The sequence below is a fragment of the Macaca fascicularis genome, chromosome 15, assembly GCF_037993035.2.
Source record: "Macaca fascicularis isolate 582-1 chromosome 15, T2T-MFA8v1.1".
Classification (NCBI taxonomy): domain Eukaryota; kingdom Metazoa; phylum Chordata; class Mammalia; order Primates; family Cercopithecidae; genus Macaca; species Macaca fascicularis.
Genome location: NC_088389.1, coordinates 60903184 through 60927733, shown reverse-complemented (window position 1 = coordinate 60927733; position 24550 = coordinate 60903184). Strand labels below are relative to the sequence as shown.

The 24550-nt window shown below is 47.9% G+C and overlaps 1 protein-coding gene and 1 long non-coding RNA gene across 5 annotated transcripts; both read left to right on the top strand.

Moving 5' to 3' along the window:
- Positions 1-207: 207 nt before the first annotated feature.
- LOC135967405 (uncharacterized) lies at positions 208-7018 on the top strand. Its single transcript, XR_010581499.2, has 2 exons — positions 208-333; positions 5589-7018. It is a non-coding gene; the product is annotated as an uncharacterized lncRNA (long non-coding RNA).
- A 3201-nt stretch (positions 7019-10219) lies between these two features.
- Positions 10220-17286, top strand: ALDH1B1 (aldehyde dehydrogenase 1 family member B1). 4 transcript variants are annotated; one of them, XM_065530317.2, is made up of 3 exons: positions 10220-10334; positions 13486-13574; positions 14749-17286. In XM_065530317.2, the coding sequence occupies exon 3, from the start codon at positions 14759-14761 to the stop codon at positions 16310-16312; it is 1554 nt and encodes a 517-aa protein (XP_065386389.1). In that variant the 5' UTR covers positions 10220-10334; positions 13486-13574; positions 14749-14758; the 3' UTR covers positions 16313-17286. The 4 variants fall into 4 exon arrangements, with proteins under 4 accessions (XP_065386389.1, XP_005581304.1, XP_065386390.1 ...); XM_065530315.2 differs by lacking the exon at positions 10220-10334 and adding an exon at positions 10672-11922; XM_005581247.5 differs by lacking the exon at positions 13486-13574.
- Positions 17287-24550: the final 7264 nt, after the last annotated feature.

Here is a 24550-nt window from a genome sequence, read left to right as displayed (position 1 = left end):
TGCCACTCCCGTATCTTTAAGATGGTAAAGATAATTATCTATAAATACTAAGGGAACTCAGAGGCCGGTGCCGGCGTGGGTCCTCTGTAAGCTGAGCGCCGGTCCCCTGGGCCCCCGCTTTTCTTTCTCTATACTTTGTCTCTGTGTCTTATTTCTTTTCTCAAGTCTCTCGTTCCACCTAACGAGAAACACCCACAGGTGTGGAGGGGCAGGCCACCCCTTCATCTGGTGCCCAACGTGGAAGCTTTTCTCTAAGGTGAAGGTACGCTGGAGCGTGGTCATTGAGGACAAGTCGACGAGAGACTCCCGAGTACGTCTACAGTCAGCCTTGCGGTAAGCTTGTGCGCTCGGAAGAACCTAGGGTAACAATGGGGCAAACTAAGAGTAAATATGCCTCTTATCGCAGCTTTATTAAAATTCTCTTAAAAAGAGGGGGAGTTAAAGTCTCTACCAAAAATCTAATTACGCTGTTTCAAACAATAGAGCAGTTTTGTCCATGGTTTCCGGAACAGGGAACTTTAGATCTAAAAGATTGGGAAAAAATTGGCAAAGAATTAAAACAAGCAAGTAGGGAAGGTAAAATCATTCCGCTCACAGTATGGAATGATTGGGTCATTATTAAAGTAGCTTTAGAACCATTTCAAACAGAAGAAGATAGCGTTCCAATTTCTGATGTCCCTAAAAGCTGTGCAGTAGATTGTGAAAAAGAGGCAGGGATAGAATCCCGGAAAGGAAAGGAAAGTTCACACTGTGAATGTGTATCAGAGCTGGCTATGGCTCGGTCAACGCAAAATGTTGACAATAATCAATTACAGGAGGTAGTATATCCTGAAACGTTAAAATTAGAAGAAAAAAATCCAGAATTAGCAGAGCCATCAGAGTCTAAACCACGATGGCCAACTGCTCTTCCAGCAGCTCAGATGCCTGTAACTTTACAACCTCAAATGCAGGTTAAACAAGTACAAACTCCAAAAGAAGATCAAATAGAAAAAGATAGAGTTTCTGTCATGGCAATGCCATTCCAAATGCAGTGTCCACAATATCAGCCGGTAGAAGATAAGACCCAGCCGCCAGTAGCCTATCAATACTGGCTGCCAGCCCAACTGCGGTATCGGTTGCCCCCAGAAAATCTGTGTGGACAGCCAGGAACATTTCTAGCGCCACAGGGCAGGGCGCCATATCCTCAGCCGCCCACCATGAGACTTAATCCTACAGCACCGCCTAGTACACAGGGTAGTGCGTTACATAAAATTATTGATGAGGCAAGAAAACAAGGAGATATTGAGGCGTGGCAATTCCCAGTAATATTAGAAGCAAGACCACCTGGAGAAGGGGCCCAAGAGGGAGAGCTTCCCGTAGCTGAAGCCAGATATAAGTCTTTTTCTATAAAAATGCTAAAAGAAATGAAAGAGGGAGTAAAACAGTATGGACCCAACTCTCCTTACATGAGAACATTATTAGATTCCATTGCTCATGGACATAGACTCATTCCTTATGATTGGGAGATTCTGGCAAAATCCTCACTCTCACCCTCTCAATTTTTACAATTTAAGACTTGGTGGATTGATGGGGCACAAGTACAGGTCCGAAAAAATAGGACTGCCAATCCTCCAATTGACATAGATGCAGATCAACTATTAGGAATAGGTCAAAATTGGAGCACTGTTGACCAACAAGTAATAATGCCAAATGAGGCCATTGAGCAAATCAGGGCTATCTGCCTTAGGGCCTGGGAGAAAATCCAAGACCCAGGAACCGCCTGCCCCTCCTTTAATACAATAAGACAAGGCTCTAAAGAGCCCTACCCTGATTTTGTAGCAAGACTTCAAGATGCTGCTCAAAAGTCAATTACCGATGAGAATGCCCGTAAGGTCATAGTGGAGTTGATGGCATATGAAAACGCCAATCCTGATTGTCAATCAGCCATTAAGCCATTAAAAGGAAGGGTTCCCGCAGGATCAGATGTAATCTCAGAGTACGTTAAAGCCTGCGATGGAATTGGAGGAGCTATGCATAAAGCTATGCTTATGGCTCAAGCAATCACAGGAGTCGCTTTAGGAGGACAGGTTAGAACATTTGGGGGAAGATGTTATAATTGTGGTCAAATTGGTCATCAAAAAAAGAATTGCCTAGTCTCAAATAAACAAAATGTATCTACTCAAGCTACTACAACAACAGGTAAAGAGCCACCTGGCCTTATGTCCAAGATGTAAAAAGGGAAAACATTGGGGTAATCAATGTCGTTCTAAATTTGATAAAAATGGGCAACCACTGTCGGGAAACGAGAGGAGGGGCCAGCCTCAGGCCCCGCAACAAACTGGGGCATTCCAAATTCAGCCCTTTGTTCCTCAGGGTTTTCAGGAACAACAACCCCCACTGCCACAAGTGTCTCAGGGAATAAGCCAGTTATCACAATACAGCAATTATCCCCCGCCACAAACGGCAGTGCAGCAGTAGATTTATGCACCATACAAGCAGTCTCTCTGCTTCCAGGGGAGCCTCCACAAAAAATCCCCACAGGGGTATATGGCCCATTGCCTGAGGGGACTGTAGGACTAATCTTAGGAAGATCAAGTTTAAATCTAAAAGGAGTTCAAATTCATACTGGTGTGGTTGATTCAGACTTTAAAGGCGAAATTCAATTGGTTATTAGTTCCTCAATTCCTTGGAGTGCCAGTCCAGGAGACAGGATTGCTCAATTATTACTCCTACCTTATATTAAAGTTGGAAACAGTGAGATAAAAAGAACAGGAGGGTTCGGAAGCACTGATCAGACAGGAAAGGCTGCATATTGGGCAAGTCAGGTCTCTGAGAGCAGACCTGTGTGTAAGGCCATCATTCAAGGAAAACAGTTTGAAGGGTTGGTAGACACTGGAGCAGATATCTCTGTCATTGCTTTAAATCAATGGCCAAAAAATTGGCCTAAACAAAAGGCTGTTACAAGACTTGTCGGCGTAGGCACAGCTTCAGAAGTGTACGAAAGTACAATGATTTTACATTGTTTAGGACCAGATAATCAAGAAAGTACTGTTCAGCCAATGATTACTTCAATTCCTGTTAATCTATGGGGTCGAGATTTATTACAGCAATGGGGTGTGGAAATCATTATGCCCGCTCCATTATACAGCCCCACAAGTCAAAAAATCATGACTAAGATGGGATATATACCAGGAAAGGGGTTAGGGAAAAATGAAAATGGCATTAAAGTCCCAATTGAGACTAAGAAAAATCAAGAAAGAAAAGGAATAGGGTATCCTTTTTAGGGGCGGCCACTGTAGCGCCTCCTAAACCCATTCCATTAACTTGGAAAACAGAAAAACCGGTATGGGTAAATCAGTGGCCGCTACCGAAGCAAAAACTGGAGGCTTTACATTCATTAGCAAAGGAACAATTTAAAAAAGGACACATTGAGCCTTCATTCTCACCCTGGAATTCTCCTGTATTTGTAATTCAGAAAAAATCAGGCAAATGGCGTATGTTAATGGACTTAAGAGACGTAAATGCTGTAATTCAACCCATGGGGCCTCTTCAACCCGGATTGCCCTCTCCGGCCATGATCCCAAAAGACTGGCCTTTAATTATAATTGATCTTAAGGATTGCTTTTTTACCATTCCTCTGGCAGAGCAAGATTGTGAAAAATTTGCCTTTACTATACCAGCCATAAATAATAAAGAACCAGCCACCAGGTTCCAGTGGAAAGTACTACCTCAGGGAATGCTTAATAGTCCAACTATTTGTCAAACTTTCGTAGGTCAAGTCCTTCAACCAGTTAGAGACAAATTTTCAGATTGTTATATCATTCACTATATTGATGATATTTTATGTGCTGCAGAAACAAGAGAAAAATTAATTGACTGTTACACATTTCTGCAAGCAGAGGTTGCCAACGCAGGACTAACAATAGCATCGGATAAGATCCAAACCTCTGCTCCTTTTCATTATTTAGGGATGCAGATAGAAAGTAGAAAAATTAAGCCACAAAAAATAGAAATAAGAAAAGATACTTTAAAAACTTTAAATGACTTTCAAAAATTGTTAGGCGATATTAATTGGATTCGGCCAACTCTAGGCATTCCTACTTATGCCATGTCAAATTTGTTCTCTATCCTAAGAGGAGATCCAGACTTAAATAGTAAAAGAATATTAACCCCAGAGGCAACAAAAGAAATTAAATTAGTGGAAGAAAAAATTCAGTCAGCGCAAATAAATAGGATAGATCCTTTAGCCCCACTCCAACTTTTGATTTTTGCTACTACACATTCTCCAACAGGCATCATTATTCAAAACACTGATCTTGTGGAGTGGTCATTTCTTTCTTACAGTACAATTAAGACTTTTACATTGTACTTGGATCAAATAGCTACATTAATTGGTCAGGCAAGATTACGGATAATAAAATTGTGTGGTAATGACCCAGACAAAATAGTTGTTCCTTTAACCAAGGAACAAGTTAGGCAAGCCTTTATCAATTCTGGTGCATGGCAGATTGGCCTTGCTAATTTTGTGGGAGTTATTGATAATCATTACCCAAAAACAAAAATCTTCCAGTTTTTAAAATTGACTACTTGGATTTTACCTAAAATTACCAGACATGAGCCTTTAGAAAATGCTCTGACAGTATTTACTGATGGTTCCAGCAATGGAAAAGCGGCTTACACAGGACCAAAAGAGCGAGTAATCAAAACTCAGTATCAATCAGCTCAAAGAGCAGAGTTGGTTGCAGTCATTACAGTGTTACAAGATTTTAATCAACCTGTTAATATTATATCAGATTCTGCATATGTAGTACAGGCTACAAGGGATGTTGAGACAGCTCTAATTAATATAGCATGGATGATCAGTTAAACCAGTTGTTTAATTTATTACAACAAACTGTAAGAAAAAGAAATTTCCCATTTTATATTACTCATATTCGAGCACACACTAATTTGCCAGGACCTTTAACTATAGCAAATGAACAAGCTGACTTACTGGTATCCTCTGCATTCATAAAAGCACAAGAACTTCATGCTTTGACTCATGTAAATGCAGCAGGGTTAAAAAACAAATTTGATGTCACATGGAAACAGGCAAAAGATATTGTACAACATTGCACCCAGTGTCAAGTACTACACCTGCCCACTCAAGAGGCAGGAGTGAATCCCAGAGGTCTGTGTCCTAATGCATTATGGCAAATGGATGTTACCCATGTACCTTCATTTGGAAAATTATCATATGTTCATGTAACAGTTGATACTTATTCACATTTCATATGGGCAACATGCCAGACAGGAGAAAGTACTTCCCATGTTAAAAAACATTTATTATCTTGTTTTGCTGTAATGGGAGTTCCAGAAAAAATTAAAACTGACAATGGACCAGGTTATTGTAGTAAAGCTTTCCAAAAATTCTTAAATCAGTGGAATATTACACATACAACAGGAATTCCTTATAATTCCCAAGGACAGGCCATAGTTGAAAGAACTAATAGAACACTCAAAACTCAGTTAGTTAAACAAAAAAAAGGGGGAGACAGTAAGGAGTATACCACTCCTCAGCTGCAGCTTAATCTAGCACTCTATACTTTAAATTTTTTAAACATTTATAGAAATCAGACTACTACTTCTGCAGAACAACATCTTACTGGTAAAAAGAACAGTCCACATGAAGGAAAACTGATTTGGTGGAAAGACAACAAAAATAAGACATGGGAAATAGGGAAGGTGATAACCTGGGGAAGAGGTTTTGCTTGTGTTTCACCAGGAGCAAATCAGCTTCCTGTTTGGATACCCACTAAACATTTGAAGTTCTACAATGAACCCATCGGAGATGCAAAGAAAAGCGCCTCCACGGAGACGGAAACACCGCAATCGAGCACCATTGACTAACGAACAAGCCTTCATCACCATGGCACATTTATATAGAGGAAAAGGGAGGGAGAACGTTGCGGGAAGTCAGGGACCTTGAACACAGGGACTGGCTGAAGCCACGGCAGAAAAACATAAAATGTGAAGATTTCATGGACATTTATTAGTTCTCCAAAATTAATACTTTTGTAATTTCTTATGTCTTTACTTTAATCTCTTAATTCTATCATCTTCTTTGTAAACTGAGGAGGATATATGTCACCTCAGGACCCTGTGATGATTGCCTTAACTGCACAAATTGTTTGTGGAGCATGTGTGTTTGAACAATATGAAATCTGGGCTTCTTGAAGAAAGAACAGGATAACAGCAATGTTCAGGGAACAAGGGAGGCAACCTTGAACTGGCCGCCGGTGAGCCGGACGGAACAGAGCCATATTTCTTCTCTTTTCATTATGCAAATAGGAGAAATATCGCTGAATTCTTTTTCTCAGCAAGGAACACCCCTGAGAAAGAGAATGCGCTCTGAGGGTAGGCCTATAAACGACCCCCTTGGAGGCGTGCCGCCTTTTACGGTTGAAGCCGAAGGGATGAAATAAGCCCCGGCCTCCTGTAGCGCTCCCAGGCTTATTAGGACGAGGAAATTCCCACCTAATAAATTTTGGTCAGACAGGTTGTCTGCTCTCAAACCCTGTTTTCTGATAAGATGTTATCCATGACTATGCATGCCCAAAAATTTTAATTTTAACACCATCCTGTGATCTCATCCTGCCTCCACTTGCTTTGTGATATTCTGTTACTTTGTGAAGTATGTAATCTCGGTGTCATGATGACAATGGTGGTTTTGTTGAAAAGAAAAGGGGGAAATGTGGGGAAAAGAAAGAGATCAGCCTGTTACTGTGTCTATATAGAAAGAAGTAGACATAAGAGACTCCATTTTGTTCTGTATTTGAGATGCTGTTAATCTGTGACCCTACCCCCAACCTTGTCCTTGCAAGAGACATGTGCTGTGGTAACTCAAGGTTTAATGGATTTTGGGCGTGCAGGGTGTGACTTTGTTCCTAGAAAAGCTAGGTATTGTCCAAGGTTTATCCCCATGTGATAGGATGAAACAATGTTGCTAAAAGGTTTATCTCAAGGCACAGGATTTTCCTTTAAACTTATTCATGTCACAGATTCTTGTTCTTATGTCTTACTGCTAATTTCCTCCCTAAAAATGATCCTATTGTCCTGCCACTCCCGTATCTTTAAGATGGTAAAGATAATTATCTATAAATACTAAGGGAACTCAGAGGCCGGTGCCGGCGTGGGTCCTCTGTAAGCTGAGCGCCGGTCCCCTGGGCCCCCGCTTTTCTTTCTCTATACTTTGTCTCTGTGTCTTATTTCTTTTCTCAAGTCTCTCGTTCCACCTAACGAGAAACACCCACAGGTGTGGAGGGGCAGGCCACCCCTTCAGGAAGTTACTGAAGAAGAATTGAGCTCTGAGAATGACGAACAGATCAGCTAGATTCCAAACAAAAGGACATGCAAGCTGCACTGTTTCTTCTACACTGAGCATAATCATTTTCTGTATTTGAACAGAAGAGGGAAGACTAGGTCAAGACACTGAGACATTTGCAGGAAATGGAAATTTAAAAATAAAGATGCATTTAAAAATCAAACCAATATATACCTTTTTCTTTTTTCCTAAGTGATCCCCTAAGTGAAGCTTACTCTCTGTGAACATGAGCAAGTCTGAATGTTGTTGAACAAAACCAACCCCTGAGTATTTGCCTCAAACTCAGTTCTCTTCCCTCTCTGTCTTCCTTCCCCTTCACCTCATTCTTATAGTTGAAGAAACTGAGACCTAAAAAGGAAAAGGGATTTGCCCAAGGTCCCTTTGGAAAGGGATTAGGGGATTAGTATCCAAGTGCAGACTAGAAGCCAAGCTCTTGCACAATCACACAAATAACACTGGCCTGGAAGCAGAGCATGCAGCTGGTGTGTGGGCATCTACAGAGGTGGGTTTCTACCCAAGGCTTTGAAGGCCCCCCTAAGGAGGACTCAGTTCAGGGCTATGGGCTGCAGAGAACACTGGTAGTAGCCTCCCTATAATCTTAGCATTTCCAGATTTCTTGACAGTGGCTTAGTGCCCTTCACTTCCCAGCCTCCCGCCACTTGTGTTAATATTAATCTCTTCCTACTCAAAACACCTACAAAACTAAGTTCCTCACTCAATTCTGATGTACAACTAAGTTTGGGAGCCCCTTGTCTAGCTCTTATCTGAACTAGGATTTTGCCAAATGGTTATCTGTCCTTCCCTGTACTCCTCCAGTGATGAGAGGCCCACTGCCTTTCAAGGGAGGCCTCCCAGCCTTAGCCAGCTCTGCTTTGTCTGGGAGTTATTCCTCTGTATTCTTCACTGGTCTGGCTCTGCCTTCTAGGACCTCACAGATCCTGTCTGGTTTTGCCCTTCAGAGAATCGGAGGGCACAGCTTTGTCTTTCAAGTTCTAAAGGGTGAACATCCCAGATCCTTCAGCTGCTCCTCAAAGGGCACAGCCTCCAACCTTGCCCCATGGGGGACACTTCCTGTCTGCAACTGGCCTCTCAGATCTGCCACAGTTTCCAATGCACTCTGACATGAGGACTGATATTCACTTTGCCATAAACTCACTCCCTCTATCAATGAGGCCTCTTAAGGATTGGTCAGTTAATCATTAAGTCAATCAATCCTGGAGTGCTATGCCAAGTGCCCAAGGGGAACTAGGCTGTTCACGTGCTGCGGGGAAGGCAGGAGGGCCTTGGCAAGGGGCTGATGCGGTTGCTGGAGAAACCCGAGGAAAGCATGGACATCAAGCTGATAATATGTCAATCACAGTGCCTTCATGGAGGGCTAACTTTTGCAGCAAGGGCTATGAACATCCTAAGGATGATATGGAAGCAAAAGATTCCATAGAGATGTAGCTTAAGGAAAGAACTAAGTGAATTAGGTGCAAGCAGTTGCATGTGAACACCCTAGATAGATGGAGAGGCAGGGATTTAATAAAGGGAATTGGGTGCTCACAGAGCTGCTGCAAGTGTGGGAGGCAGAAGCAAGCCTTAGCCAGACCGGGACTGACTCTCAGGACAATATGGACATGGCCCACCAGCCTCGTGACTGTCTGAGGCCACTTCAGACAATCTCCTGCAGCCTCCATTCAAAGAGCAGGAAGCCAGGTCAAGGAGCGACTACAGCCATAGCGGCCAGTCCACAGCCAGGAAGCTGGAGAAGGGACAAGGAATGCTGCCGCAGAACATCTCGTATTTCTGCTCTCCTGCTAGTGCCGCCCTACAGGGGCAGGACAACACCCTCCAACGCGTGCCCGCCTTCCACATCCGGCAGAGTACTACTGATTAACAGCATCTAGTCCACATCCAGAACTCTAACTGCAAATGAGGCTGGGAAACATGGCAGTTAGCGTTTGGACCACCCTAGCCAGAAGGAAGGTGCAGTGAGGGTGGAGTGAGTGAGATGCGTGTTCAGTGCTCCATCTTGGCAACCTTTATAGCAACAAAATGGAGACAATTAAATATCCAACAGTTTACCCCTACAACAGAATTCTATGCCACCTTGGAGAGGATAATGTCATCTGTAATTAGTGCTAGGAGAGAACTTCAAAATACAGCGCTAAGTGTTTAAATTTTTTTACAGCAGCACCACAGAGGTTGCTACATGATTTTATTTTTATTAAAATAATTCTTGAAAGATGCAGAGGAAACAATACCAGCAGGACGAACACCCAACCGTAATAATGGTGACGGTGGGTGAAGAGATTACAGGTGATCTTTTTCTTCTTTTTTCATCCTTTCCTGTGTTTTCCAAGCTTTCTACACTGTGCATACATTCTTTTTGTCCTTAGAACAAAAATGTACTTTGAAAAATGCCCAAATATAAAATCTTCTTAAAGGAACTGAAGAAAGGGGCAGTGAAAGTGGAGGACAGAAATTAGTGAATCCCGGACAAAAAAAATGAGGGACAGGCGAGGCAGAGAGGAGGTTAAGGGGAGTCTAAAGGATGGCAATCAAGCAGCGTCTTGCAGCGGGGAGAAAGGCAAAGTGTAGTTGGGGTTCGGTCTCCGAAAACTTTGCTGTGTGACCTGGGGAAGCCCCTGTCCCTCTCTGCGTCTCTGTTTCTGCTCCCAAACCAGTGCCTTAGGACCCTAGATCTGAGCAACGTGGACACTGGGCATGCGGAGACGCGAGGGAGGGAGAACTGAAGCGGTGCGGGCTGCCGGGGGTAGAGGGGCGGGGACCGAGAAAAAGACCGGGCTGGGCGAGGGAGGAGCGGCCTTGGCCGGTGGCAGGACGTAGGCAGCGCCCCAGGCGCAGGCGGAGCCTCACTGGCCTCTGGGTCCCAGGCTGCGCGGAGGCGGGACCTGCGGCCAGCCCTAGGCGGCCCGCTGGACAGAGCTGGGAGGGCCCGGGCCTGAAGCCGAGCTTGATCCTGAACCTGAGCCCAAGCCTGCTGCAGGTAACTAACGCGGGTCTTCCCTCGGCTCCCCCGGGAAGCCGCAGCTCCCGGCGCCGCGTGGGGGCTTTCCTCTCTGGGCCCCGGCGTCCCCATCTGGGGGCTGGCCTTTCCGCCGTTGTGAGAGGTGACAATGTGCTAGGAGCCCTCACTCTCTGCGCCTCCTCGGCCTCCGGCCTCGGCGTCCACTTTGGCGGCGCTTGGGGAGCCCTTCAGCCGGCCACGGCACCGTGGGAGCCCTTCTCTGGGCTGGCTGAGGCCGGAGCCTCCTTCGTCTGCTTGCCGGGAGGTGTGGAGTGAGAAGCGCGGGCGGGAACCCCTGCTTTCCGGCGGGCGCGGGCGCGGGCGCGGGCTCGGCGGGCCCAGCACACGGAGCGGCCGGCTGGCATCGCCGGTCCAGGGCAGTGAGGGGCTTAGCACCCGGGCCAGCAGCTGCGGAGGTTGCACCGGGTCCCCCAGCAGTGCTGGCCGGCCGACGCCGCACTCAAATTCTCGCTGGGCCTTAGCTGCCTCCCGGCGGGGCGGGACTCGGGACCTGCAACCCGCCATGTCCAAGCCCCTCTCCTGCGGTGGGCTCCCGCGCGGCCTGAGCCTCCCCGACGGGCGCCGCCCTCTGCTCGGTGGCGCGGGGTCCCATCGACAGCCCAAGGGCTCAGGAGTGCAGGCGCGGCTCGGGACTGGCGGGTAGCTCCGCCTGCAGCCCGGGTGCAGGATCCACTGGGTGAAGCCAGCTGGGCTCCTGAATTGGATGGGGACTTGGAGAACTTTTATATCTAGCTGGAGGATCGTATGTGCACCAATCAGCACTCCGTGTCTAGCTCAGGGCTTGTGAATACACCAATTGGTACTCTGTATCTAGCTAATGTAATGGAGACTTGGGAGGACTAGCACTCTGTGACTCTGTATCTCGCTCAAGGATTGTAAACCCACCAGTCAGCACTTTGTGTCTAGCTCAAGGTTTGTAAATACACCAGTTGGTACTCTGTATCTAGCTAACTCTATATCTAGCTAACTAGCACTTTGTGACTCTGTGTCTAGCTCAAGGATTGTAAACGTACCAATCAGCACTGTCAAAACAGACCAATCAGCTCTCTGTAAAATGGGCCAATCAGCAGGATGTGGGTGGGGCCAGATAAGGGAATAAAAGCAGGCTGCCAGAGCCAGCGAGCGGCAACACGCTCAGGTTTATTTGCACGGTGTGGAAGCGTTTTTCTTTCGCTTTTTGCAACAAAACTTGGTGCTGTTCAGTCTTTGGGTCCACGCTGCCTTTATGAGGTGTAACACTCACCACGAAGGTCTGCAGTTTCACTCCTGAAGCTAGCGAGACCATGAACCCACCGGGAAGAATGAACAACTCCAGACGCGCTGCCTTTAAAAGCTGTAACACTCACCATGACAGTCTGCAGCTTTACTTCTGACAGCGAAACCACCCACCAGAAGGAAGACGATCCAGACACATCTGAAAGTCTGAAGGAACAGACTCCAGACACACCATCTTTAAGAACTGTAACACTCACACCTCGAGGGTCCGCGGCTTCATTCTTGAAGTCAGTGAGACCAAGAACCCACCAATTCCGGACACAGTTGCATGGTGGGACTCTCTCCACACCCCCTAATCCCAGCCCCTGCCTCTGGGTGACGGTACAGGGGCCCCGAGGACACAGACGGCCCCAGACCTTCCCACGTTAGCCCAACTTCAACACTCCTGCCCACTCGGCCCACTCCAACAGAGGGCTCCTGACCATAGCCCAGAGGCTTGGACAAACCCAGAGGCTGCGCCCTTTCCCCCACAGAAGGGGTGAGATGGGCGCTGCCGCAGTCCTCGCGGATAGAGAAGGTCCGGTCCTTCCCGCAGTGAATGAACTGTAAAAAATTGCCCATATTCTGGAGGATGTGCAAAGTTAGGCCTGTGGAAATCTGGAGTGAGGCTCCTATACTTTCTTGCTGTGCGTCCTCGGTGAGTCCCTGAACCTCGCTGGTGCTCAGCCTTCTTGCAAAATGGGGGTCATCATCGACCCTGATCAGTTAGGGGCTGAGAGAGGCTTGGCAAATTTCCCTTGAGAAGACGGCCTGCAAACTGTAAAGCATGATGCTCTCTGAGCTGTGATCTTCCTATCTGCAAGTGGAGGCCCCGGCAGGGACCCCATATAGGCCCCAAGAGTTGGAACAGCCTTTGTGTGACTGCAAAGGTTTGCCAGCCTTGGCGTATGACCACCTCTCCTGACTGCTTCACCCCTCCAATCCTTACCCCATGGATTGGTGACTCCCCTTTCCCCTACCTCCTTTTGGTCTCCTCACCCTCAGAGCCAGGCCTGTTGTTGGCAAGGGCGCTCTGTCCCAGCATATGGCAAAGTCGTGAGCTAAATGGAACCCTGGGGCACCCCTGGCAGATCTACTGACTCAGCTTCCCCCTGTGGGATATGATGAGGTTTCTCTTCAAATAATCTTACCAATCTTTTATTCTTTAATTCATAGTAGCTCCCCACCCTTTTTTTTTTTTTTTTTTTTTTCATTTTTTTCCTTTTTGCCTTTGTTAGATGCCCAGGCACGCCACAGTACCAAGCGTTATCAGCACCAGCTCACATTCCTTTGCTTATTTGGAAAGAGGACTAACTTTCTAGCTCATGACAGACACCCCTTTCCCTTTCTCTCCACTTTCTTTTACATGCCCACTCTATCTAAAAAAATCAAATGTTTAGCCAACCGGGATTAGTTTAGATTGTACGACCCGACCCCAGCCAATGGGGAAAGGGTACAGGGGCAGGACTTGCATTAGGAATAAAGGCTCTTGTGCCCCTTTGTTCAGGTGTGCTCTCATGGCAACTGGCCAAGGAGGCACCCGTCTGTGCAGAAGTAAAATTGCTTTGCTAAGAATCCTTTGTTCGAGTGTTCAATTTCCTTAGGATTTTGAGCTTTATTTGTAACACCCCCAAGGGGAAGGGAAACTTCCTTGGTCAGCATTGATTATTATTATTATTATTTTTAGATACAGTCTTGCTCTGTTATCCAGGCTGGAGTGCAGTGGCACAATCGTGGCTCACTGCAGACTCAACCTCCTGGGCTCAAGTGTTTCCCCCTACCTCAGCCTCCCAAGCAGCTAGAACTACAGGCATGCACCACTATGCTCGGCAAATTTATTTTTATTTTTTTGTAGAGACAGAGTTCTTGCTGTGTGCTCAGGCTGGTCTCAAACTCCGGGCCTCAAGCAATCCTCCCATTTCGGCCTCCCAAAGCATTACCAGCGTAAGCCACCATGCCTATCACGTTGATTTTTATGGGGCTGGGGACCTACATGGAGCCTTGCTTTCCTGATTGAGTTTTTTGTTCCTCTGCCTGCCCGGGGGTGGAGGGTGAGAGGCTGGGGGTGAAGGGACAGGCAGGTGCAATTCCATTTTACTGCTGGGTGGAGCAAGATTCATGAGATATCAAAGGCAGAGAGATTCAAATTCTGACTGAAGAATAACTGCTTCAACTAATCTGGGAACGTTACACTCCGTTTAATTTTCATTTAATATGTATTATCCGCTGTTTTAAGTTTTATAACAGTAGTTGTTTTAACGAAGTCTACACTTCTCAGAGTTGTAGCTTTTCTTCTTAGCTGCCTCCTGACTTGCTGCAGTTCTGGGAAAGCTAAAAAGGCTATGCTGAGACCTGTGGTTGGGGGATGCTGGGCTAGGTCACTTTCTGAGGCACGGCCAGTCCTGATGTCCTGAGTGGAACTTGCCAGGGTTTTTATATGCAAGACATCATTCAACATAACCCCATGAGGCATTTCACATGTGGGGGAACTAAGGCACAGAGGTGAAGTGAAGCAGGTCCCTCTCAGAGAACAACTGTCTCCAAGTCTCTTTGATTTCTACTCAAGTCTTAGTCAATTCTTAGACAGCCTTTGTGGCAATTTCAGTGTTTCCTCAGTGTATCATTCAGTACTATGTGCTGAGCCACTGCTCTGTAGCAGGCATATCTCTAGGCTCGGGGACATAGCGATGAATGAAACAGAAAAATAACTTCCTGTGCTCATGGAGCTTGCATTTTATTGGGGGGAGACAGACAAACATAGAAGCCTGTAAAGATAGTATTTGGGATGTGAGATAGAGAAGCAGTAAAGCAGGGTAGGGGGGACAGAGAGTCTTGGGGTGGGAAGAGTTGCAGTTTTATAAAGGGTGGTCAGGGAAGGTCTTGCTGAGACAGTGGCTTTTGAGACCCGGCAGAGGTGAGGGAGTGAGCTGAGGATAGGCAGGACGTGATAGAGTTGGCCCAGAGAGTTCATCAGGGCCCTCACAGCTCTTACAGTCTGTTTCTAGAGGTGACAATCCTTAATGCTGGAATCTTGGAATGTCTGAGCTGGTGGGCCCTTGTGTGCTGCCACCTGCCTTATCCCCACCTTTTCACCCTGGTTTCTTTTGTCCCTCTCCAGAGTGGTCAGCATGCTGCGCTTCCTGGCACCCCGGCTGCTTTGCCTGCAGGGCAGGACTGCCCGGTACTCCTCGGCAGCAGCCCTCCCAAGCCCCATTCTGAACCCAGGCATCTCCTACAACCAGCTGTTCATCAACAACGAATGGCAAGATGCAGTCAGCAAGAAGACTTTCCCGACGGTCAACCCTACCACCGGGGAGGTCATCGGGCACGTGGCTGAAGGTGACCGGGCTGATGTGGATCTGGCCGTGAAAGCAGCCCGGGAGGCCTTCCGCTTGGGGTCCCCATGGCGCCGGATGGATGCCTCTGAGCGGGGCCGGCTGCTGAACCGCCTGGCAGACCTAGTGGAGCGGGATCGAGTCTACTTGGCCTCACTGGAGACCTTGGACAATGGGAAGCCTTTTCAAGAGTCTTACGCCTTGGACTTGGATGAGGTCATCAAGGTGTATCGGTACTTTGCCGGCTGGGCTGACAAGTGGCATGGCAAGACGATCCCCATGGATGGTGAGCATTTCTGCTTCACCCGGCATGAGCCCGTTGGTGTCTGTGGCCAGATCATCCCGTGGAACTTTCCCTTGGTAATGCAGGGTTGGAAACTCGCCCCGGCGCTTGCCACAGGCAACACTGTGGTTATGAAGGTGGCAGAGCAGACACCCCTCTCTGCCCTGTACATGGCCTCCCTCATCAAGGAGGCGGGCTTTCCCCCTGGGGTGGTGAACATCATCACGGGCTATGGCCCAACAGCAGGTGCGGCCATCGCGCAGCACATGGATGTTGACAAAGTTGCCTTCACCGGTTCCACCGAGGTAGGCCACCTGATCCAGAAAGCAGCTGGCGATTCCAACCTCAAGAGAGTCACCCTGGAGCTGGGCGGCAAGAGCCCCAGCATCGTGCTGGCCGATGCTGACATGGAGCACGCCGTAGAGCAGTGCCACGAAGCCCTGTTCTTCAACATGGGCCAGTGCTGCTGTGCTGGCTCCCGGACCTTTGTGGAAGAATCCATCTACAATGAGTTTCTCGAGAGAACCGTGGAGAAAGCAAAGCAGAGGAAAGTGGGGAACCCCTTTGAGCTGGACACCCAGCAGGGGCCTCAGGTGGACAAGGAGCAGTTTGAACGAGTCCTAGGCTACATCCAACTTGGCCAGAAGGAGGGTGCAAAACTGCTCTGTGGTGGAGAGCGTTTTGGGGAGCGTGGTTTCTTCATCAAGCCTACTGTCTTTGGTGGCGTGCAGGATGACATGAGGATCGCCAAAGAGGAGATCTTTGGGCCTGTGCAGCCCCTGTTCAAGTTCAAGAAGATTGAGGAGGTGATTGAGAGGGCCAACAACACTAGGTATGGCCTGGCTGCGGCTGTGTTCACCCGGGACCTGGACAAGGCCATGTACTTCACCCAGGCACTCCAGGCCGGGACCGTGTGGGTAAACACCTACAACATCGTCACCTGCCACACGCCATTTGGAGGGTTTAAGGAATCTGGAAACGGGAGGGAGCTGGGTGAGGATGGGCTTAAGGCCTACACAGAGGTGAAGACGGTCACCATCAAAGTTCTTCAGAAGAACTCGTAAGAGCAACTGTCAGGGAGGCCCAGTCCCAGTCCAGCAATTCCACAACCACCTTGACCAATGCTTGCCAAACTGTTTTAAAGCCAAGAACACCCTTTATTTGTTCCAAATTAACTCTTAGAAGAAACCCCACAAATAAAGCAATTCAGTCAAGGCTGTTCTATTTAAAGCAGTGATGGGGACCAGGCTCAGAGTTCTACCTATCCAACCTCCAGCCACAGCCCCCTTGGGGGCCCATGAGTTGCTTGCATGAACTCTTAGGCGTCTCTGGAAGACAGATTAAAAACCAATGATCTGTAATTTGTAGCTCTTCCTGCTGATCCAGGGACTTTCCCATGGGTTGACTTGATGGTTTAGTGGATTGACTCAACTCAGACATAGGCTTGGAAAGCGTTAGGGCTTTTGAACTAGGTGGATACCAAATCTCGGCCCCACTCTTCATTGGCTTAACCTAAAAACCAAAGGTGTTTTTCCTTGTCTGTGTGCCAGTTGCTGGCTGTTTTAGTTGCTTGCCCTTCATTTTGCTACTGATTTTCCTTAATTTGTGGGAAGGAGTAGACAAAGAATATGCTTATATAATTACAATTGTAAAGTAAACCCAAACACCCCAAATGTCCATTATCTGATGAGTGGATTAATAAAATGTTTGCATAGAATATTCCTTGGACTACTCAGCCATAAAAAGGAATGAAGCACTGACACACCCTGCGACATCAGTGAACCCTGAAAACATCCTTCTCAGTGAAACAAACCAGAGAGGTGTACAAGGCTACAGACTGTATTCCATTTATATGAAATGTACAACTAGGCAAATCCATAGAGATGGAACATAGATTAGTGGTTGCCAGGGGATAGAGGAGTAACTGCTAGTGAGCATAGGATTTATTTTTGGGAGGTTTTGAAAATGTTCTGGAATTGAACAATAGTAATGGTTGCACGATTTGGTAAAAATACTATAAAACTATGGAATTGTTTAATTATGGTGTATGAATTAATTTCTTTTTTTCTTTTCTTTTCTTTCTTTTTTTTTTTTTTTTTTGGACACGGAGTCTCACTCTGTCACCCAGGCTGGAGTGCAGTGGTGTGATCTCGTCTCACTGCAACCTCCGCCTCCCAGGTTCAAGTGATTCTCCTGTCTCAGCCTCCTGAGTAGCTGGGATTATAGGTGCACGCCATCACACCTGGCTAATTTTTGTATTTTTAGTAGAGATGAGGTTTCGGCATTTTGAGCAGGCTGATCTCGAACTCCTGACCTCAGGTGATCCACCCACCTTGGCCTCCCAAAGTGCTGGGATTACAGGTGTGAGCCACAACACCCGGCTGTGAATTAACTTGATTTAATAAAAAAAAAAAAAGTATACATTCTGTGAACAAATCCATTTTGTCTCCATATTGTCCTGCTGCTGAACATTTTGTAGAGTGTGGGGGATTGAAGGGACCCAGGTGGTCTAGTCAACCCCCAGTCAGGTGCGAAAGTCCCCTCCCCAATGTTTCTGTTTTTGTTTTCTCTTGGATGGGGACAAAGTGCAACTGTAAGACCCATAGAGAAAAACTCTGGTTCCTGCTCAGAGTGGGCCCATCTTGTTGGACTTGTTTCCACAGCCCCCCACCCCTTCCAAACCATACCACCCTTCCAGCCAAGCCCAGCATGGGGGCCACCTCGACATGCTGGGGCTTTCCAGAGTTTCAAACCTCAGAGTTCATAATGTCCATTGTTAGTCTTGCTATGTTCATTCCCCAACTGATGGGAGTGAAGGCAAATCCAACCAGCCAGGCCACAACATAGAAGCAGAATGCCGAGTCTCCCTCTCTTGGTCCACCTTTCTAGACCATGCTGCTTACAAGTCACCTTACATTCAGATCCCCCCCATTCCTGTAAATACACACCCCAGTCATCTCTGCCTCCCGGCCTTAAGCAGTCCTCCCATCTGTGTCTCCCAAGTAGCTGGGACTACAGGCACCACCATGCCTGGCTAATTTTTTTTTTTTTTTTTTTTTTTGTATTTTTCGTAGAGATGGGGTTTCACCATATTTCCCAGGCTGGTCTCAAACTCCTGGTCTCAAGCAACCCTCCTGCCACAGGCTCCCAAAGTGTTGGGATTACAGGCGTGAGCCACCATGCCTGGCTCCAGTCAACTCTTAAACATCCTATTGTCTTACCTAGGCAACATGAAGATTTTGTTTATTACCATAATTTGGGTTTGGCTGGAAACTGCTGCTTGAGGGTTCAGGGTTTGTCTGGTTCCCTCACCTCCCTTCCTAGGACCTCCTTTCTACACCATTTGTCTACAGCTGAGGTGACCCTGACATTCCCCCATAGCGCACCTTCTACAGATTTCTCTTGGAGGCTGTTGACACCTCTGTTGCACAGCAGTGAAAGTTTCTCAAAAACGCACTGGGACATGGAAGTGGGTGGGTGGGTGTCTCTAATGATTAACGTGCAACATCACAATATTTTAACAAATCCATTCCTTATTTAAGTTTCAGTACTCCTTAACCAAAGAGGAGCTCTGTAGACAGTGTTCCAGTGTGGAGTGGGATTGGAAAAGACAGTCTTCAAGGTCTCTTGTTTTGAGCCCTGAAATTCTGTGAGGAGCCATAGGTCAGATTGTTAATAAGCTCAGCCATTATGGCTCCTCCACCCATTCTTAAATTCTTTTAAAAATGATTGATTGATTGACTGATTGAGATAGGGTCTCATTCTGTCGTCCAGGCTGGAGTACAGTGGCACGATCATGGCGCACTGCAGCCGCCACCTCTTGGGTTCAAGCAATCCTCGCACCTAGCCTCCTGAGTAGCTGGGCCTACAGGCATGCGTCATGATGCCTGGCCGATTTGTGTGTTTTTTGAAGAGACAGGGTTTTGTCTCATAGCCCAAGCTGGTCTTGAAGTCCTGGGTTCAAATGATCTGCCCACCTTGATCTCCCAAAGTGCTGGGATTACAGGCATGAGCCACCAAGCACAGTCCCCTCCACTCATTTTACCATTGTGCTGAATGCACAGACTTGTGAGCAGGGAGGTTTAACTGCGTGTCCTCATTCAGGCCAGACACTGCCCACCAGACCCACACTTGGAGGGAGATGTTGCAATTCTGGGGCTTCCATCCACTCAGCAAACTCTCACCAAGATCTTACTCTGTGAACACTATGCCAGGCACCTTGCCATGCTATGGAAGCCTCACAACCATCCTATAAAGCAGGTAGTGGAATAGTGGAGTTACCTCTCCACTTATTTTTCAGATGAGGAAATGGAAGTGGAGATTTTTAATAAGTAACTCTTCTGCAGTCAGTTCCCCGTGAGCATGCACGAGGGACCAGAGAGCAGGGCATACTGGCAAGCACATGGAACCAACTCTCCAAGCCTGGAGAACCCACAGCAAAGCCCAGCAAGCCCTACACACCCAGCCAGCCACTAGCACAGTGGATGCATCAGAGCTGCTGCTCAGTCCCACGGGTTGTCTTCAGACCCGGGGCCATTTAGGAACTTTCATTTGGGTTGGCTGCATTCTGGGTGTGAGGCTGACCTCTGGTGGTCACCTGGTTCATTAATTCACACAAGTAGCTCTTTGGTTTAAGAAAAAACAAAGGGGTCGGGGGCGATGGTCCAGCTATTGTTGGGGGAAAGAGAATTGAGAAGACAGTCCCTTCCCTGCAGGAGCTCACAGCTGGGCAGGGGAGACAATTACAGAGCCAGGTGGAAAGTGCAGTGAGAAGTACAGAGGCCATGAGATCATGAGTGGAAAGCAAGCATCTGTATCAAGCACACACGGTGAGCCACCTCCCTTCATGCTTCTTTTTTTTTTTTTTTTTTTTAATTTTGAGATGGAGTCTCGCTCTGTCTACCAGGCTGGAGTGCAGTGGCGCAATCTTGGCTCACTGCAACCTCTGCCTCCTGGATGCGTCCTGAGTAGCTGGGATTACAAGCACACACCACCACCACACTCGGCTAATTTTTGTATTTTAGTAGAGACGGGGTTTCACTTTATAACTGCCATCAGGGCACTCAATAGTATTCTTCTGCACTTGATAGACATCGAGCCCGGGAGGTGTTCAGCAGTGAATGGAGCCTGGCTTAAGCTCAGGTCCTCTGACTCTGCCGCACACCACTGCTTTGCAGGGCTCCCAGCTCAGCTCACAGGCCCGGTGGGAGTGGGCATGGGGTCCTGCTAAATGACTAGCAGGGGACCAGAGGGATAAGGGAAGGATGCTGCTGGAGTCTGAGAAATGTGGAGGATTGGAGGAAGGGCAAGTTTTCCCACGAGGAGGAAAGAGGCAGGGAGGAAAATCATGGGGGCGGGGGCAGGCAGGGGCTGGACTGTGAAGGGGCTTGTGTGTCCTTCCAGAAGCTCACACTTGGTCTAGCAATGGGAGCGTGCTTTTTGGTTTTGCTTTTGTTTTTTTAAACAGGGTCTCCCTCTGCCACAAAGGCTGGAGCGCAGTTGCTTGATCATAGCTCACTACAGCTTCAAACTCCTGGGCTCAAGCCATCCTCCCACCTGAGCCTCCCAAATAACTGGGACTACAGGTGTGTGCCACCATGCTGGGTTAATTTTTTTAACATTTTGTAGAGATAGGGGACATCTTGCTATGTAGCCCAGGCTAGTCTTGAACTCCTGGCCTCAAGCAATCCTCCTGCCTCAGCCACCCAAAGTGCTGAGATTACAGGTGTGAGCCACCATGTCTGGCTGCCCCCGAGGGCTTTTAAAGGAAAGTGATAGGATCACATTAGATTTTTGAAGCTGGCTCTGCATCAATGTGGAGGATAGATTGAGGGAGTTGACCTGGAGTCGGCACCTCTCAGGACATTGTTGCTTGTGCCCAAAGTTATGCTGGCGCACCAGGGTGTGGGGTGGGGGCAGAGCCTGGACAACCAGAAGGCAGGCTTCAGAGCATGATGATGGATGGACAACTTGGCACAAGAGAGGAGAGAAAGTTGGGTAACCTCATGTTTCTGGCCGCAGTCACCACGTGGGGGGGTGGTGCCAGCCACTGCAACCACCCTGGAGGTTACACGTTTAGGGACACAGTGGGACTCTTACTTATTTATTCCTTTGTTTAACACATTTTATGGAATGTCGACTATGTGCTAGGAACTATTCTAGGGGCAGAGGATACAGCAGGAAACTAAAAAAAAAAAAAAAAAAAAAAAATCCTGAACATCCTTTCTGATAGAAGAGACAGACCATATGAAAAATAGGTGAAATCGTTAGTCTGTCAGGAGGTGAAGAGTATTATGGAGAATAATAGTGCTGGGAAGGGAATCGGGAAGTGGGTGGGATGGAGTAGACATTGTAATTTTCAGTAAGGTGCTCAGAGGTCGTCTCACCGAAGAGATGACAAAGGAATTGAAAGAGACAGGGGCATGCCTGGAGGCTCCTGGAACACAGGAGAAGGCCAGGTGACTGGCATGGAGCAAGCCAGGTGGGATAGTAGGACAGAGAAGTCACAGCCTGAGTGGGGGCAGAGGGCTAGTGTTTGGAGGTCACCGTGTGGATGGACTGATGAGGGCCTTTACTCTGAGGAAGGAGCCACCAGAGGTTTTTGAGCACAGCAGCGACATGCCATGACTTGTTTTGGGGCTAATCACTGGGGCTGCTATGTTGAGAACAGATTGTAAGGGGAGCAAAATCACTTGACCTTAAGAATGCCAATGAGGAGGAGCAGGAGGAAGACCCAGGAGAGAGGAGGCAGGAAGTCAAGGAAGGCGGATACTTTCCAGGGGAGGGAGACTCCAGCAAAGCCTGAGGCTCCCAAGAGGTCAAGTAGGATGAGCACTGAGCAGTGTCCCTGGCGGCAGCCACCAGGACTCCTTGTAGACCTTGGTAAGAGCAGTTGGTGGAGTTGGGCACAGAAGCCAGATCAGCCTGGGTTGAGAGTGTCACTTAATCCTCCCAAGCCCCAGTGATCTGTACATTAATCCTGGAGTTAGGAAGACCCTCAAGGGAAAACAAGAAGTCCTGGTATGAGGCCCTTTGAGAGCCTCTGGTGCATCCCACCTCACTTAGCTGGAAATGTGGACAGAGCAATTTGTCCCAGCCAAGGTTCTTCCCATGTGTATGAGCATAATGTTAGTTGCCACAATGAATAAACCCCAAATTTGAGGGTTCAATACAATGACGATTTAGTTTTGCTGATGTAACAATCTAATGCAGGTACCTGGCAAATTGGCATTTTCCTTCCACGTGGAGATTCAGGGACACAGGTTCCTTTCATCTTGTAGTCCCACCGTCTACAATGGTTCCTAACCTTTTTTTTCTTTTTTACTTTTGAGACAGAGCCTTGCTCTGTTGCCCAGGTTGGAGTACAGTGGTGCGATCTTGACTCACTGCAACCTCTGCCTCCTGGGTTCAAGCAATTGTCCCTGCCTCAGCCTCCCGAGTAGCTGGGATTACAGTCGCCCACCACCATGCCTGACTAATTTTTGTATTTCACTATGTGGGCCAGGCTGGTCTCGAACTCCTGACCTCAGGTGATTCCCCCACCTTGGCCTGTCAGAGTGCTGGGATTACAGGTGTGAATCACTGCGCCTGGCCTGTTCTTAACCACTTTTATGTTTTGTATTCCTTTGAAGAGCTAATCAAAGCAATAGACCTTTTCACCATGAAAAGGATGTACACGTGCACATGCACACAGTTTGCACGCTCTCAAGGAGTTCACAGAATCTGTGAATCTACCCGTAGAACCCCAAGGGGTCTAGGGATCCAGGTGAAAACGCTGTCCGGGGCCTCAGAGACCTCCGTGTCAGCTGGCAAATGGGGAAGATAGTGCAGAAATGGCACAGTGACTTTTTGAAAGCCCTGGGCTCTGCATGGAACACATCACTTCTACTCACATTTCACCAGCTACATGACCCAGCCTAGGTGCAAGAGGAGGCAGGAAGTATAGTCTGTGACAGGACAGTTCAACACTGTGGAAGACCCTAGATTTTGCTGGTAGCTCGCCCCGGTTCTGCCGCCTGTGGCACGTCCATGGAGATGTGCCAACAGGAGACTGCTTCTGACAAGGACGCTTTTTGAGTTTAATGCTCTCGTGGGCCATTTGCTGCCTCCCATCCAGCCGTGCTCATGCTGTTCCTTTTCCTTGGAGCCCTACTTAAGGGCCACCCCCTCCAGGACGGTTCCTCTGAACTTCTCATTTAAGCAATCTCACCCTTTGAGCTAACCTTTTGTGCTAACAGCTGTGGCAGCACATGCTCTCTTAGCCTCTGAAGAGGTCTCTGGGCACCCTTCATTTGGTCTTCTGCTGAGGCAGCTCTCGTTGGTTGAAACGGATCTAATGTTTCTGTCCTGCTAGACTGTGCCTCACATACTCTGAGCATGTTTGATTTCTCTCCCAGCCCTCTGCCTCCAGCACACAGCCCTCCAAGATCTGTGCAGAACATACAGTGCATGGCCATTCACACATGGGGCTCTCAGAGCAACAGGCCAGGGCAGGGATGCCCCCCTTCCCGGATTGAAGAGGAAATGGAGGCCGTAAGAGTTGATGGAAGTGACCCAGCCTTGCAGTCTGACCTTGGTTTGACCTTGGTTCTGGGTCTTCCAACTCTAAAGCTAGTCCCCTTTCCACCCAAGCAAGAGCTGCCTACACCTTCAACCGCAGAGAGACAGGGGCACACCCCCTGGCACCACAAGCAGCCTCTGTGCCGGAGCTGAGACTCCGAGGTCTGTGAGCAGTTGTAGACCCTTCGCTACCTGGCGATGCCTGGTGCACTGGATGAGCTCTGCAAATGTGTGTGATGCGTGGATTTATGCATGGAGGAAAGAGGGGAGACTGTTTTCCCACTCCCTAGTACTCAGGATTTTTACTCTTCCCTCAAGAATCAACCGTTCCCTAATATGGAGGGGAGATGCAGGCATGAGGAAGAGACAGCCACAGTGAAAGCCAACACAGACAAGTCTGCCTCCTTGGACCCACACACTTCTCACTGCTGGATGCAATGAGGCTGAACTCAAAAGGAGCCCCAGCTTCTAAAGGAGTTCACGTTCCAGGAGAGAGGTCAGCCCCAGGGAGCCAGAGCGTGGGCAAGTGTAGGTGTACAACTCAGTCCTGGGCGCCGGGCTTCCACGTTCTGAATTCATTAAACTGAGACACCAGAGCACTTGGCTTTCCCTTAATTAATTAAAATATCACGGAATAATCATTGTCTGATTTAATGTTCAAGAAGCCCTGGTAAAGACTGGGAAGGAGGAAATTCATGAGCAGAGACTTTTAGTGTCGCTGGATCTGCCGTTCTTACTCATTT